Consider the following 17,583-nt stretch of genomic DNA (forward strand, 5'->3'; position numbering starts at 1 on the left):
GTGTTTCAACGTATCCCGCGCAGTTGCCCCAAGTATCTCCTATGTCTTCCAACACAGCGTAGTACAGTCGGCTCTATTTACCATACAGATATTTGGTGTATCGCGGAAATTGTGTGATATAAAAATTTGTTATTGATACTTTATCGCCTGAAGCGACTTTTGGAAACACGAAACACACATTTAAGGGCAGCCGGCTTTTGGGATCGAACCCCAGACCTTCCAAATAAAAGATATAACACCATCGTCCTTAGTTCTGTTAATGATAATCAGGACCAGGTCTTTATTTGTTTGTTTATTTGTTTATTTATTTATTTATTTATTGTTGAATATTCTTCCAATTTTTCTTCAAAATGATTAAAATGTCATACTACACTTACGGTAAAAATGTGACAATTTTGTGATTTTTTTTTCTTCATGTAATGTCATGCACTCATATACAGTCTTGGCATTGTATTTGCAATATTAATGTCGAAAGAAAGCTGTTAGTAGTAATAATGATGATGATAATGATAATAATAATAGAACCAATTAGCCCGCTTTGTCCCCATATTTATGAAGATAAAAATAATGAACCAATAGCATCTGGATTTTGATGACCTGGTCAGTATGGTGCGAAATCGTCTTTAAGAATATTAAGAGGCACATCATTAATCTTTAAGGAAGGTAGATAAATGTCGTGTCAGTTTTCTTGAGAAGAATCGAACATGGGTCTGCTGGATTTAGGTCTATAGCCGATTAGACTAGCATTCGGTTAAGAGATTATTATTATTATTATTATTATTATTATTATTATTATTATTACATTTCATTTAATGAAATAAAATCCCAGGGAAACCAAATAAACTCTACTCCTAATGCTCAATAGAAAACGAATCTAATGAAACAAATTTAAATTTATCACAACTCGAGAGCTTGTAACATTTCTACTAAATTAATGTTAGACACAAAGTTAACAATCATTTTTGTTTGTAACACGTCGTCACTTTGAAACAGTATAACTCAAAGATGTCATTTATTGCATCAGATTGGGAGAACAGCATTTCCTGGACTTTCCGGAGATTTTCAGTGAACCATTTGGAGCAAATTACGCAAATAAAATGACGAGAAATTGATCACGTACACGCTATTGTGCAATGGAATTGTTTGTGAGTTTTGGCTAGCTGTGCTGTTGACTCCAATTCCTACGTAAATAAGATTGGGGTGGGCGAACTTTAATATTGTCTTATGCAATTGTGAGCGAAGTTAAACCATATCTTGGTGTTTTTAACTCTGTCACTTCAGTCGGCGAAAATACTCGTAAATTAATCTTTGGACTATATATATTGCATATTATATCAGGGCCTATACATACATACATACATACATACATACATACATACATACATACATACATACGTAGTACGTACGTGCATACGTACATACATACATACATGCATACATACATACATACATACATACATACATACATACATACATACATACATACATACATACATATTATTCATTATTGGAATTTAATTGAAATACGTTTATGTTAGGAGAAAATCCACTATTAAAGATACTTGAAGCGAAAGTTGGTTTAGAAGTAAATCCGAAAAGATAAAGTATATGATTATGTCTCGTGACCATAGTACGAAATGGAAATATAAAAATTGGAAATTTATCCTTCGAAGAAGGGAAAAATTCAAATATTTTGGAGTAACAATAACAAATATAAATGATACTCGGGAGGAAATTTAACGCAGAATAAATATTGGAAATGCCTGTTATTATTCGGTTGAAAAGCTTTTGTCATCCATTCTACTCTCAAAAAAGTTGAAAGTTGAATTTATAAAACAATTATATTATCGGTTGTGAAAATTGGACTTTGAGAGAGGAACATAGGCTAAGGGTGTTCGAGATTAAGATGCTAGGAAAATATTTTGGGCTAAGGGGGATGAAGTACAGGAGAATGGAGAAAGTTACACAACGCAAAACTGCACGCATTGTATTCTTCACTTGACATACACTAATTAGGAACATTAAATCCAGACTTTTGATCACGTATGGGCGAATCCAGAAATGCATGCTGAAGCAGTAATTAGGAGAGGGAGAGACCGATTTATTAGCGTAGTGATATCTCCATATTTCTATTACATGTATTCGCGGGGATGTTCTGGCGACTTCGTTAGAATTAGCTTCCCCACACAGGTGTTTCGTCACTTGTCAGCATCGGACAGATTTAGGGCCACCTTGAGCGGGGTTTCGTAGAGACTCGATGAAGCATAAAAGCCGGAGTCGGACTAGACCCGTGGGAAAGATACTGCCAAGCTTGGGTTTTCCAAAGAACGGGTATTCTTGTGAGATATACAAACTAATTTGATGTTATGGGAAATCCAAAGTTTAAATTTAGAGATGACATATTTCGCGCCCAATAAGAAGAGATCTGGGTCCAGCTTATGAGGTCACTTTGGACCAATAGGGAATAGATTTTAGGCCAGTTAGTGACGTAGTTTTTAACCAATAGGATAGTTAGTTTTAGCGTAGGATAGGTTTTTATAAATAAGGGTGACGGGGAGCGGAGATGACGACTACCATTCCGCTTCGGAGCGGAGATCATCGAAACAACTTTACTTCGTGTCGGCGGCCCTACATACAGGGCAGAATAACTACTTCGTTTGGTGTCGACAGGACTACTATTTCGCTTCGTGTCATAGTGTACTGGACAGAATATTGAATTTGTAGTATCGGATAGAGCTTATTCAGAGCCGCCATAGAGTCGATACAGAGGTGCGACCAACGATTGAATTATAAGTCAGCCGGAAATACATACTCTAGTGTTTACCAAGTGAATACGACAATAAACTTATAGTTTTGGAATTTACACTGCCTTTTATATAAGTAGCCGGCTTGGTATTATTCCCGACATCACCCTATACCACAACAGTACCTCGGCTACCCTGAGTGAATCTCACGCAACATCGAGACGCACCCACCCTCAAATGGCGCCCAACGTGTGGTCACAATAACCACTCACCCTCAAATGGCGTCCAACGTGGGAACACAACAACGATTCCACCCACAAATGGCGCCCAACGTGGGGCCACAATAACCACTCACCCTCAAATGGCGTCCAACGTGGGAACACAACAACGATACCACCCTCAAATGGCGCCCAGCGTGGGGCTCGAAGGAAGACAGCTGTTCCAATGACCGGCCCCGGGTGCGAACACAGCACCAAACAACGCGGAGGACCGGACGGAGCATTTCAGCCCTGCATAGCCGAGGAACGACGCTGGAAGGCGGGAACATAACCAAGCCATCGCGACATCACGACAACACTAGAGAAGACAACACGGGGACCACCAGAGAAGGCGACTCGGAGAGGCGGTGGCAAGTATGAATAGAAGATGAATATATGTGTATATATGTATATGATATTTTGGGGGAATAATTATAAAGTGTATATGTTTCAATTTCCGGTGTGATGTTTCGGGTGTATATATATATATATATATATGTATTTTTTATTGTGTGTGATATTTTGGGGGAAAGAGTGAAATAAGTGTATTGCGTAATTTGTTGGAAGTGAGTCGAGTGCAAATACAGGCCTAGTTAGATTATTATTGGGAAAGCAAGCGTCGGATAGATGACAGAGTAGCATATAGATGATACTACGTAGCCATAGGAGTAAGGTAGTTAGGAAAATACGAGAAAGACGAGGAAATAGAAACAAGGGAACCATGGAGCAAAGGAAGGACGAGGAAATTATGGAAATTAGGGAGGAGGTCGAGAATAACGCAGGACAGGAAATAGAGGGAGAGCGTAGAGTGGAAAAGCAACAGAGTAGAGAAAGTGGCAAAGGGGAAATGACGCTAGAGCAGTTGTGGGAGCAGATGAGACACTTCATGGAAAATAATTCAAGGGAAAGTAGAGAGCATATTCTGAGGGAAAGTAAAGAACAAATAAAACAAATGGAAACTAAATTAGAGAATAACTCAAGGGAAAGTAGAGAGCAGATTCTGAGGGAAAGTAGAGAACAAATAAAACAAATGGAAAATAGATTGGGGGAAAGTTCGAGAGAGATTAGAGATCAGATTGCAAAATTAGCGGAGAGAGGAAACAAGATGGAGGACAAAATAGAGAAGCTAGAGGGGAAATTAGCCGAGAATGGGATCGGAATGGAGAACCAATTGAAGATAGCTATGGATAGGATGTCAGAAAGTATGAAGGATTTAGAAGTTAGAGTTAGAGATAGCGCTACTAGAGAGAATAGCGATCTAAAATCAGCTGTTGAGGAAGCGATAGTGGAGAAGGTTCGAGAAATTCAGAATTCGGTGGAAGAGAAAATAGGTGAGATGGATCAGGAAGTGGACGGTCTCAAGCGAGCCATAAAGAATAAAGAAAGGGCGGATAACGAATGTTTGGAAGAATTAAGAAGTAAACTGAACTCAATAAACGACGTACTAAATGGGGGTAGTCCCGCAAATTTAAGCGGACATAGCAGCTCGGACCGTGCAGTTTCTAGACAAGAGGGCACAAGTGAGAGCCCGGCATCAGGTAGCAACATAAATGTAAGACATGTTAACAATAGTGTTGGTGAGGAATGTCAGACCTCACGGGATGACGTGCGCAGTGAGTTAATAAATGTAAACGACAAGGCATATTTAGGCCGTCCCCAGTACCCCACTCACATTTTGAATGAGATTGGTTACCCTATTTTTGATGAGGTTGAATTTTCAAACCCACATAACTACATAAGTGAGCTAGAAACGTACTTTAGAGTAAGAGGGGTGCCGGATGACTTAAAAATGACTGTCGTACGAAAGAGCCTAAAGAGCCGACCACTCAACTGGGCGCTAGTGGCCCTAGGGGATAATGTCACTTATGAGGAATTCAGAGAAAAATTTTCGGAGAGATACTGGGGACAAAGACAACAACAAAGAATTAGGAAGGAAATTAATCAGAGCAGGTTTGACGCGGGAAGAGGCGTCTCTATGATAGACTATTTTCTTGAAATTGTTAAGAAAGGGAAAAGCCTCAATCCGCCAATACCGGATTCAGAGCTGATCCAAACTGTGATTTCGCAGTATCCCGAGAACATAAGATATAATCTGATCGTAGCAGGGCCCCGAGACTTCGGGGAAACAATAGATTTATTGACTGCGCTGGATGGTTCGGACGCCACGCACTATGAATGTAGTGGACAGGCAGATTATGAACGTGGCAAAGGAAAGGGTTCAAGCCCCACCGACCAGAAAGCGGGGAAGGGGGCAAGTACGGCCTTTTCATCCCCAAGGACAGGAGCCCAAAATCAGAGTAATTGGGGTGGTGACAGGAGCCCCAACAATGCACATAGTCGGTACCATAATGGCCATAATGGAGGGAAAAGTCCCAACAGGGAGAGAAGGATTGACCCGCCCTTTGGGGGTCCTTACAATAATAGTAGGAATAACCAGAGTAGTCATAACAGGATGAGGAACGATCGAGGAGGTGTTGGTCCCGTGCGTAGGGTTAACCACATACGATGGTACACGGGAAGACAAGAAAATGGAAATAATAGGCTTAGAACCCAACCACACTGGCTTCGGAACAGGAATTACAGACAGGGATTCTGGCAGCCTAATTTTAGCAGGGGACCGCAAAATCGAGGTGATTGGAGGAGACAGGAGCAGGAGAGAGATAGGCGAGGCGTCCTACAAGAAATGGCCTCACAAGGGTGCAATAGGCCACCTACACAGTGTAACGTGGGACAAAGCAGGAATAGAGACATGAACGGACGTCAGCAAAGTCCGGTCAGAATGAGTATGGGCCGGGAGCCTATAAATTGTAGAAATAGAGACGAGGTAGCAGTGGAACCGACTGCATCGCACTCGGGAAACTGCTAGACAGAAGTCTCAAGGGTTCGGAGATTTCTGTAGCTAAGTGCAGTAAGCCACTGTCAAAAGAATCCACCAACGCGGTAAGCGTGAAGAGACAGAGCGAGATCACTAACCCAGAGTTAGAAAATAATGGGACTTATGTATTGCCTTATATAGATGCCAAAATATTTGGGATAAAGTGTTGTGTGTTGTTGGACTCGGGCTCCACAAATAACGTATGCAGCTTGGAATTTTTTCAAAAGGTTAGGGATTCAGGAATAAAACTGCAAACGTTACCCATATGTTCACTGTACTGTGCGGGCGCCCTAAGCAAGAAGAAGGAAAAGGTAAAATATCAAGTATGGTTCGAGTTAGAGTGCGGAGAAGTGAAATTAAATGCTATTTTTCTTGTGATACAAAGGTTGACTACCGACATCATTATTGGAGTAGAAAGCTTCTATGAATGGCACGCGCTATTAGATTTCAGGGAAAACAGACTAGGGGTTACGGCAGGTAACGGCAGTGTCGGCCATGTCCCATTCAGTAGCAATAACGCTCGAGCTGAGTTAGATGAGAGAACCGCGGGAGAGATAGAATTACAGGAAGAGTTATTTTTTGTAGAGCACCTCAAAATTTGTAAGAATGTAATTATAGAGGTTAATCCGTGGGAAGGTAACGAGGTAACTAGGGGAGTGTGTCAAGTAGGCTGCGGAGAATGCGAGTTGTGTATCGGCGAATTAGTCCAGGCGAGACAAATAGGACGTAATCTCATTAGCGGTAGGGCCAGATATTGTAATGAGAGTTCGCCGGGCGATCTTAGGCAGGTAGTCGCGTCTAACAATAGGAAGACAGATACTTTCGAAATAGTAAGGGATAAAGTTAACCAGGCACACGGCCTGAGTGAGAGTGAAAGAAAACGCTTAATGGATGTTGTAGGTAGCCATTTAAATGTCTTTTCAGACGCGCCGGGTCTGTGTAGAGTGTATACACACAAAATTAAGGTGGTAGGAATGGAGGAATTTCGGCATAAATGTAGACCCATGCCCCTATCTTTAAGGGATCAGGCAGACGAAGTCATAAATGATATGTTAAAAGACGGAGTTATAGAAATATCGGACTCGCCTTATGTAAAGGCATTGTGCTGGGTTAGGAAGCCCAATGGAAGCTTAAGAGTAACGATCGATGCCCGACACGTTAACTCGTTTTCAGTTAAAGATAATTTCAGGACGGAGTCAGTGGACACTTTGTTAGGCCGTATCAGTGACTGTACTATATTCACTAGTTTGGACTTGACCAGTTCGTATTGGCAGATTCCGCTTGACGAGGACTCGAGAAAATTCACAGCGTTCCTACATAACGGGAAAGTTTATCAGTATACCCGATGCCCATTCGGCATCGCGAGTTCTGGATCTGCGCTACTAAGGGCACTTGACATAATTTTTGGTGATTCGACGAAAGGTTTTCTGGCACAGTACATTGACGATTTTCTTATATATGGCAATAATGTTGATAGGCATATTAGGGATATTGATTTTGTACTCACTAAGTTGAGAGAGGCTGGTATGACAGTCAAGCTGGGGAAAACAGCATTTTTTAAAGCTGAGACAGTTTTCCTGGGTTACGTAATTTCGTCTGACGGAATTAGACCGGACCAAGAGAGAATTCAGAGCATTTCGAGGATCCCGCCGCCGCGGAACCGGAAACAGGTTCGTAGATATCTAGGTATCCTACAATACCAGAATCGGTTTCTCGTCAATTATGCTAAGCATGTAGCCCCACTCAGAGCATTGTTGAAGAAGGATACACCCTTCAGGTGGGGGTCGGCAGAGCAGGAAGCATTCGATCGAACGAAACTGCTTTTTGCCGACTCAATTCTGTTGGAAAGGCCTAACGACAGCCTACCTTTTCAGATTTATACGGATGCGTCTTCATATGGATATGGAGCAATTCTATGTCAGACAGATGAAGATAATAAGCGACATGTGATTGCCACAGCTTCTAGGGGACTGTCGCGTACCGAAAGCAACGCGTCAATCACGGAACTTGAGATTTCTGCTGTGTACTTCGCACTACAGAAGTTCCGTCAGTATATCTTTAATAGGCAGATCATCATATTTACTGACCATGTAAGCCTAGCTTTTCTGAGTAGATGCAAATTGACGAACTCTAGAATATCTAGATATGTGCACGAAATTTTGGCTCATGATGTGACGATTAGACATATTCCGGGGGCAGACAATATCTTTGGTGATTGTCTCTCTCGTTTGAATTCCAAATCGGGGCTACCGGAAACTATCACCGCCCCCGCGTATGAAATTGCCGTGATGAAAATTGATTCCACGAGGAATGGAGCTCTGACGGGAAAATTTCGGAAAATTGCAGATTTGCAGCAGGAGGATTCCACGATAAGGGCCTTAATGGACAAAGCTAGAGAAATCTCACAGGTGAAAGATGAAGTGTATGGATTGCGCTCTGGTATCTTGTATAAATTGCATGGTAGGGATATCCAGAAGTGGAAGATATACATACCTGCGAGTATGGAGAATGAACTTATAAACAACTTTCACCTATCTATGTGTCACTCTGGGAGTGATAGGATCATTTTAACTATGTCAGAGTCATTTTATATTAAGCAACTGTCAAAGAAGGTTAGAAGGGTAATATCTCGTTGCGAGGTCTGCCAGAGGGCGAAACCTCTAAATGTAAGGTATGACAATGTACCACAGGTCATTATCAGGGGTAAAAAGAATGAACTTGTAGCAGTGGACGAACACGGTCCAATGCCCACATCGTCCTTCGGACACAGGTACATATTCGTTACGTACGATGTATTCACAAAATTTGTAAAGATTTACCCTTTAAGAAATATCTCTAGTAAATTGTGTGCTGACAAGCTGGTTAGAGATTACATACCGACTTACGGCCCGGTAACAGCGGTGCTCAGTGACAATGTGTCGGTACATAAATCGAAAGTGTTTTGCAAAAGGCTGGAAGATGCGGGTGTGAAACTATACAATTGCTCCGCATACTTTCCCAGCGGTAATCCCTGCGAAAGAGCGCTTAGGGATATATCATTGTACCTCCGTATTCTGTGTCACCGAAACCATAAGGACTGGTTTAGGCAATGTGAGGTGATTGAGAGAGTCATGAACCACTCTATCAATCCAACGACCGGAATAGCTCCGATCAAACTTATGTTAGGGATCGATCCCGATCCCATGATAAAGAGTTTGCCGCAGGCAATACAGGAGGGTGAGCCTCCTAGTGCGGAACTACTGTGTAAACTAGCTTTCGACCGAATCAGGAAAAAGGCTGAGTATAGACTCGGTAAAGTTAAAAGATATCGCCACAAATGGGAGCCCTCACTCGGCGACTTGGTATTGCTAAGGGACGTGAAGTTATCTTCCGCCCTTAGAGGACGTTACTCACGCATGGAGCTACTGTACAAGGGGCCCTACGAAATTAAAAGTAAATACGGAGACCATACTTTCGAATTGGTAGAAAGGGGAAAAAGTAAACCTGTTGGAAGGTACCACAAGCAACTCTTGAGGCCTTTCAAACAGGAGAGGCTAGGAGGCAGGAATGAGAAAGAGTAGGATGGTTAGTCTCACGCGTACAGCTAGGTGAACCTGTACAGGGCGGCTGGTACAACCAAGCACGCAGAGTGTGTAATTGATCAATTAATAAATAAATGTAAATATGTGAATGAATGGTATTGTACATATGTAAATGTGGATATAAATTGTACATTGTTGTGCTTATTGTGTGAGAGTTGTGTACATAGAAAGGCTTGTGAAGATATATGTATTATTTATTGTAATTGTTTGTAGTGACATTGTAATCTCACTGTATTGTAAATAATGTGTTACCGGCTGATCGCGTATGGGAACTATGAGGCTAGTTATAGGCAGAAAGCGGGGACATCTCATAACATTGGAAACTCTTTCGGGAATTTCCAATGGTTATGTAGATGGGCATTTGAAGCAGTAATTAGGAGAGGGAGAGACCGATTTATTAGCGTAGTGATATCTCCATATTTCTATTACATGTATTCGCGGGGATGTTCTGGCGACTTCGTTAGAATTAGCTTCCCCACACAGGTGTTTCGTCACTTGTCAGCATCGGACAGATTTAGGGCCACCTTGAGCGGGGTTTCGTAGAGACTCGATGAAGCATAAAAGCCGGAGTCGGACTAGACCCGTGGGAAAGATACTGCCAAGCTTGGGTTTTCCAAAGAACGGGTATTCTTGTGAGATATACAAACTAATTTGATGTTATGGGAAATCCAAAGTTTAAATTTAGAGATGACATATTTCGCGCCCAATAAGAAGAGATCTGGGTCCAGCTTATGAGGTCACTTTGGACCAATAGGGAATAGATTTTAGGCCAGTTAGTGACGTAGTTTTTAACCAATAGGATAGTTAGTTTTAGCGTAGGATAGGTTTTTATAAATAAGGGTGACGGGGAGCGGAGATGACGACTACCATTCCGCTTCGGAGCGGAGATCATCGAAACAACTTTACTTCGTGTCGGCGGCCCTACATACAGGGCAGAATAACTACTTCGTTTGGTGTCGACAGGACTACTATTTCGCTTCGTGTCATAGTGTACTGGACAGAATATTGAATTTGTAGTATCGGATAGAGCTTATTCAGAGCCGCCATAGAGTCGATACAGAGGTGCGACCAACGATTGAATTATAAGTCAGCCGGAAATACATACTCTAGTGTTTACCAAGTGAATACGACAATAAACTTATAGTTTTGGAATTTACACTGCCTTTTATATAAGTAGCCGGCTTGGTATTATTCCCGACATCACCCTATACCACAACAGTACCTCGGCTACCCTGAGTGAATCTCACGCAACATCGAGACGCACCCACCCTCAAATGGCGCCCAACGTGTGGTCACAATAACCACTCACCCTCAAATGGCGTCCAACGTGGGAACACAACAACGATTCCACCCACAAATGGCGCCCAACGTGGGGCCACAATAACCACTCACCCTCAAATGGCGTCCAACGTGGGAACACAACAACGATACCACCCTCAATGCAGAGTTTTAGTTGGGAGGCCAGAGGAAAAAAGAGCTTTGGGGAGGTCGAGACGTATATGGGGGAATAATATTAAAATGGATTTGAGGGAGCTGGGATATGATGGTGGGGACTAGATTAATCTTGCTCAGGATAGGGACCGATGGCAGGCTTATTTGAGGGCGGCATTGAACCTCCGGGTTCTCTAAAAGCCATTAGTAAGTAAGTAAGTAACTACTTTAATTACAATATTAATTTATGAAAGCAGTGTCTTTGTTTTTGCATGCTTCCGAAAAAGGAATTTTGTGAATTGAAAATACAAACATGGGGAACGTCTAGAAATCTTAGTCAGGATAACCGGGCTCCATACCCCCTGAATACAAGACAGGAATGAAACGTTACTCTACCGGTTTGGTGGTAAATTATTGCCATTAAAATTATAGCCTTCATTATAACATTTACAATTTTATACCGTTAAAATAAAATAAATATAAAGTTGTTTAAAATATTAGTTACATTTCACTTGCCTCTGACGTATTTACATGAAGACTTTTCTTGGCATAGTGACCTTGTTTCCACTCCGTTGAATTGAAGAGTAGAAGATGTAATTGAAAGAGTCGAAAAATTGTTAAAGTTGAGCGTATTTTACTTATTTTACCTCGTTATTCTTCTTGATAAATATTTCAAGGATACATGACGAGAACTTCAATGCACGGCATTACTTTTACTGCCGTTACTATGGAAACGGAATTCATTATTACGTAATCCCGTTTGTTTACGTTTGTTCATAAATTACGATTGGCATTGAACAAGATATTGAGCTTGTTGATGTTATATAATCCTTACACCAGAATTTGTATTGCAATTTTGTGGATGTTAATTAATTTATGCCGTGTCAAGTGAAGTACAGGTTCACCTAGAGGTGATCTATGGTTTCTTTCTGACAAAACTCGTCTTGTTGCAGGCATCGAGTCCAAGCTGGACTACATCGTCGAGCTGGGCGTCAAGACGATCTGGCTCTCACCGATTTACAAGTCTCCGATGAAGGACTTCGGATATGACATCGAAGATTTCAAGGATGTTGACGAGAGATTTGGAACTTTGCAGGACTTCAGGGACTTGGTGAAAGCCATGAGGATGAGAGGTTTGTACTTTGCATTTAGTTCGCAAGACCATCATCTTGTATAAGAATATGAGATTTAGTGATGAAATAATCTGATGGTAAATTTAAACTAATATATCCTAAATATTGAAAGTTAAATGGAATGAGTCTCTTTTCTTTAAAATATGATTTGCATTCCAATCAGAAGTATTCGTACACCGAAATAGTTTTCCATTAACGCTAACTCATGGTCTGAAATTAGCAGTACCGGTATAATTTATTAATAAAAAGAGAATTCAGGGATTTACGATATAGAACTATAATAACAGCCAAATGGCCCCCAAATCTTAGCTCAGAAACCACAATGAAGCAAGTCCAAAATATCCATTTTGAGATATTATTGTAAGTTGAATGTTCCAGTGTTTCTAAATGTACCCCTTTCCCCTTTCTAAACAAAATAGAAAATTATATTAAACTTCGTATTAATTATTTAATTTAAATTACAGCAACTGAGATTAAATCGACGGTTTTCGGGTAAAGGGTGACAAGTTACTTTTTTTTTTTTTTTTTTTTTTTTTTGCAACTGCAGTTTTATTCCCCAGGAAGATACATAAGTTAAATTCTACAAGTGCAAAAAACAAAACAAAACTAGAATTTATGTGTTTCATTTGTGTAGAAAATTATTTGCAACAAGGGACTCAAATTTAATTTTCATTTACCTCAAAACCCATTTTTATTACTTATCTTCTTTTACCAAAACACCATCAAAATACATGTCCTTGCTTCCTTTCGTCAGCAATCAACAGACACGTTTTCACACAGAGCTTTCTTACTTACTCCTTTCGAATATCGAAAAATATACACAACTATCCATCCCTGTAATTAAAAAATACCAAAAACGAAACAAATATAAAAATACTATACCATGAATCAACCATGACCTAAAAACCCATGTTTTGTCGCCTGGTTCCTTTTGCATTCTCAAGAGATATTGATATATCGTTGGTTTACATGCAAAACACATTAAGTCAAAAATATTACATATGAGAAAAAGGCGTTTTAAAGTTCTTGATAAAACTGAATCCTCAAAATATAATTTTTAGCAAGTTGTTTCCCTTTATGTGCATCTTCTTTTCCAAAATCTGTGCTTCAGTGGCTGGTCATGATAATATCTTTGAAAAATATTGGAGTGCAAGAGGTCAAATGACTTTATTGTCAAACGCCTGGCATTAGAAAACAACAACAACAACATTATGTACAGTAGTGGCAAAAAAACCAGACCTACCCTTGTAGCTGATTTCAGAGCCTTGTTCACTCCAGAGCACGATAGACTGGTAACTAGGACTTTCGTGGTTCGAATCCTGCCTGGGAAGGAAACTTTTTTTTTTGTTCCTTATTCAAATTTATGCCCAATACTTTTCGATTGCAACGATGTTTTACTACTTGATTAACTTATTATTCCCAGAACATGAATTTAACCAGCTATCGAAAAGTATTGAGAATAAATTTGAATAAGGAACAAAAAAAAGTTTCCTTCCCAGGCAGGATTCGAACCACGAAAGTCTTAGTTACCAGTCTATCGTGCTCTGGAGTGAACAAGGCTCTGACATCAGCTACAAGGGTCGGTCCGGTTTTTTTTCCACTATTGTACATTATATGAAGGGTTCAGAGCCATAGTGGGCCAAGTGCCATTTATTAAAAACGGAGAAAATAAGGATTAAAATTAAATGAATACCATAATTTAATGAAGAGTGACATATAATTTAGAATTAATGTGTATACTTTATATTACTTGCTATATGTTTCATTGAATTTTGGTATTCACTTAATTTTAAACCTTGTTTTCTCCGTTTTTAATAAATGGCGCTTGGCCCACTATGGCTCTGAACTCTTCATTATAAAGGCGTATTACACCTTTTTCTCAGAAGTTATATTTTTGACTTAATGTGTTTTGCTTGTATACCGACGATATCGAAAACTTAGCTTACCATTGTTACTAATGTGGAACATTTTTATTTTGTAACATGATTAAATGTGACAAATGTGGATTCCAATAACGATCCAGCATGCTTCGTTTGTAGCAAAAGAAGGAAAACTAGAAATTACAGTTGAATATTTTCATGACAGCAGAATGGGTGTTCTATTGCAGATTTGAGGCTAGTGATGGATCTGGTGCCCAACCACTCAAGCGACCAGCACGAATGGTTCCAGAAGTCCCTGCGCAAAGAGGATCCTTACACTGACTACTACGTGTGGGTCCCTCCGAAAGGATTCGAAGATGGGAAGCCTATTCCACCCAACAACTGGGTAAGGATATTCAAATCTGGGATAGGTAATGTGAAAGTATGGGATACACAGTGTTAAAAACATTCAATATTTTGAGAGGTGGTAGTATTAATCAAAACAAAGTCTAATGAACATGGGTCCTAAAATTAATACTTCCGAGATAAGAGTACTTGTTTATCAACATCACAGGAGACACTTAATATGATTTCCATCCTTTTGCCCTGCGTCTTAGGGATTCATACCTTGTTACTATATTATTTACTGCATTTCTGATATGATACTATATTACACCCAATAAGAAACAAGCAAAGAGCTCATATTAGAAGATGCGTTGTTTTTAAAATACAAATTTCAAATCCCTTGCTTCGTACAGAATTTAATCCTAGGACCCTTGTTTATTAGACTTTGTTTTCTTATATTAATAAGTCCTATCCTAGTGTCGTGCATTTCAAGCACTATATTCGGTTCAAATTTGTCTAGCGTGACAAGAACCGAGATGTGCTTTGAAGAAGCGGATCTGTCCAGCTCGCTCGTACTTGCCCCTTCAAGCTCGCTGGCCTTTCCTAACTTCTCCCCCACTCCTTCACGCTTTTAGCTGCGTAAGGATTTTAGAACAAATCTTGTGAAGTTCAGTATACTCGTAGTTGTAAGTGCAGATAATTTTGTTACACAATTATGATCAAACGCTAACAGGCATACACATAATTATAAGTAAGTCACAATTTTTTTTTAATGCTTGATAGTGTTTACTACACGAGCGATGGAAGATGACTCCCATCTCCACAATGTTAGGGACCTTGTAAGTGAAAAAGTTTCTGCTCTGTCAAAATTGAATATCACAGCTATTGATGCTATCAACTGGTCAGGTCGTAAAATTCGTGAACACTTAAGAAATGACGCATTCCAAACTTGGACAAACCATACCTTGCGTGGTAAAGGGGTTATTGTTTATAGTGATCTCCCCAAGGCTAACTCATGGGTAAGCAATCGAAAGGGCCTATCTTCCTCAGAATGGACCAATGCTTTAAAAATGTCAAGCAATATTTCGGCGGTTTGCGCAATACCGGGCAGAACTCTAAGCACAACCCGCTGCCGTCATCCAGACTGTAGCGAGCTTGAAACACTTGGACACGTGCTTGGACAATGCCCCAAAGGCGAGCTGCTGATCAATGCTAGACATCATCGTGTACGACATACTTTGGCGATATCGTTAAAAACTTTAAATTGGGAAATTCATGAGGAAGTACATTGTGTATCATCAGATGGTTCTTTTAGACGGGCAGACATTATTGCTATCAACGGACGCCTAAAACGGGCTCTTGTTCTTGACCCTACTATCCGTTTCGAAAGAAACCTAAATCAGGCCACCGAGGTTGATATTGAGAAGAAGTCCATATATGAACCTTGTCTGACGTATCTTTCTCAAAAGTACAACGTCCCTCTTAAACAATGGTCCGTCATTGGTTTGCTGTTTCGCAGTAGAGGTTCAATCACAAAATTCACGTGGAATTATCTTAAGGAACTTCACATTCCTTTTGATTCTGTAATGTCTATTCTTATAAATATTATCAAGGATTCTCTTCAAATATTACATCATCATCTCTATTTCAATTAATCAACTTATATTTGCCTTCAACAATTAACTTTCTTTTTCTTTAATGTATCACATCACATTATATTGTACATGTTTATTGTATTCAGGACCCTTGTGGTCACTCAAAATTCTTTGAGCTGATGTCTATAATTTAGAAATTTATTTATAATTGCATTAATCATACACAATTCAAATAAACCAGAGTTGCTAAGCAACAGTATATGTCTGGTTATGCGGACGATGTAAGTAGAATAGCATGAACAGCATAATAGTCTATAATATAAATTCCATAAAAATAATCGTTTCATTTCCATAATACACATTATTATAACTTATAATATCCAACCTGTCTATAATTAAAGTATTAATTTTTATACTACACATTATTTTAGCTTATAATATCTAATCTGTTAATAAATTTAATAGGCCTAAATTATTTCATTTTCATACAACATATTAACATCGTACAGTAGTGGCAAAACAAACCGGACCGACCCTTGTAGCTGATTTCAGAGCCTTGTTCACTCCAGAGCACGATAGACTGGTAACTAAGACTTTCGTGGTTCGAATCCTGCCTGGGAAGGAAACTTTTTTTATCCCTTATTCAAATTTATTCCCAATAGCCTACTTTTCAATTGCAGCGATATTTTACTACTTAATTAACTTATTATTCCCAGAACATGAATTTTACCAGCAATCGAAAAGTATTGGGAATAAATTTGAATAAGGAACAAAAAAAAGTTTCCTTCCCAGGCAGGATTCGAACGACGAAAGTCTTAGTTACCAGTCTATGGTGCTCTGGAGTGAACAAGGCTCTGAAATCAGCTACAAGGGTCGGTCCGGTTTTTTTGCCACTAGTGTGTATATGACAGGCACTATGTTCGATTCATTTTGTCGAGTGTAGCGTTTTGTAAGAGAAGATCTGTCATGTTTGTTCGCCAATATTTTTCATTGGGTTATTTTACGACGCTGTATCGACATCTAGGTTATTTAGCGTCTGAATGATATGAAGGTGATAATGCCGGTGAAATGAGTGCGGAGTCCAGCACCGAAAGTTACCCAGCATTTGCTCGTATTGGGTTGAGGGAAAACCCCGGAAAAAACCTCAACCAGGTAACTTGCCCTAACCGGGATTCGAACCCGGGCCACCTGGTTTCGCAGCCAGACGCGCTGACCGTTACTCCACAGGTGTGGACTGTTCGCCAATATTATGAAAATATTTGCTGTCCTCCTCTCCCCTCCCTTCATGTTTTAAACCTCTAAGGATTTGAGCACTTATCTTGCGATTAGTTTTTCATATACAGGAATAAGACGAAGTTTGTAATGTCAGTACTAGTACTGACTGTACTGTACTAGTCAGTATTGTGAACATATGCGTTTTTAAATATATATTTTGTTTGATTTATTTATACGTATATTTTTGTGAATGTTTAGTCATATTAGTAGCAACAAAAAATATCTATACTCATTACTGTGCCTGATATACTTATGCAGCCAAAGCATAAAAGCGCAGGGAGAGGAGGAACTAAAGAGAAAGGCGCCGAACATAATATGTAAGGAAAGGGAAAGATTATACAAACACAAAGCGAGCTTCTGTTCTGCAGAGACTCGGCAAACATGAACCGAACATAAGGACTCTAACCGGTTTTCAGCAGATTCGGATATTTTAGGTTACATGCTTCATTTCTGCGTATTGTTTGGATGCCTATGGAGTAGGGCGAAGT

General features: G+C 39.9%; 1 protein-coding gene across 3 annotated transcripts in view; it reads left to right on the forward strand.

Moving 5' to 3' along the window:
• LOC138704568 (maltase 2-like) overlaps window positions 1–17,583 on the forward strand; it is a 116,172-nt gene that overhangs the window by 67,345 nt on the left and 31,244 nt on the right. For all 3 annotated transcript variants that reach the window (XM_069832610.1, XM_069832609.1, XM_069832608.1), the window contains 2 exons: window positions 11,842–12,021; window positions 14,129–14,286. In XM_069832610.1, the coding sequence (XP_069688711.1) occupies window positions 11,842–12,021; window positions 14,129–14,286 (338 nt within the window). The remainder of the gene's footprint in view (window positions 1–11,841; window positions 12,022–14,128; window positions 14,287–17,583) is intronic.

This window comes from Periplaneta americana, chromosome 8 (assembly GCF_040183065.1).
Source record: "Periplaneta americana isolate PAMFEO1 chromosome 8, P.americana_PAMFEO1_priV1, whole genome shotgun sequence".
NCBI classification, from domain to species: Eukaryota; Metazoa; Arthropoda; class Insecta; order Blattodea; family Blattidae; genus Periplaneta; species Periplaneta americana.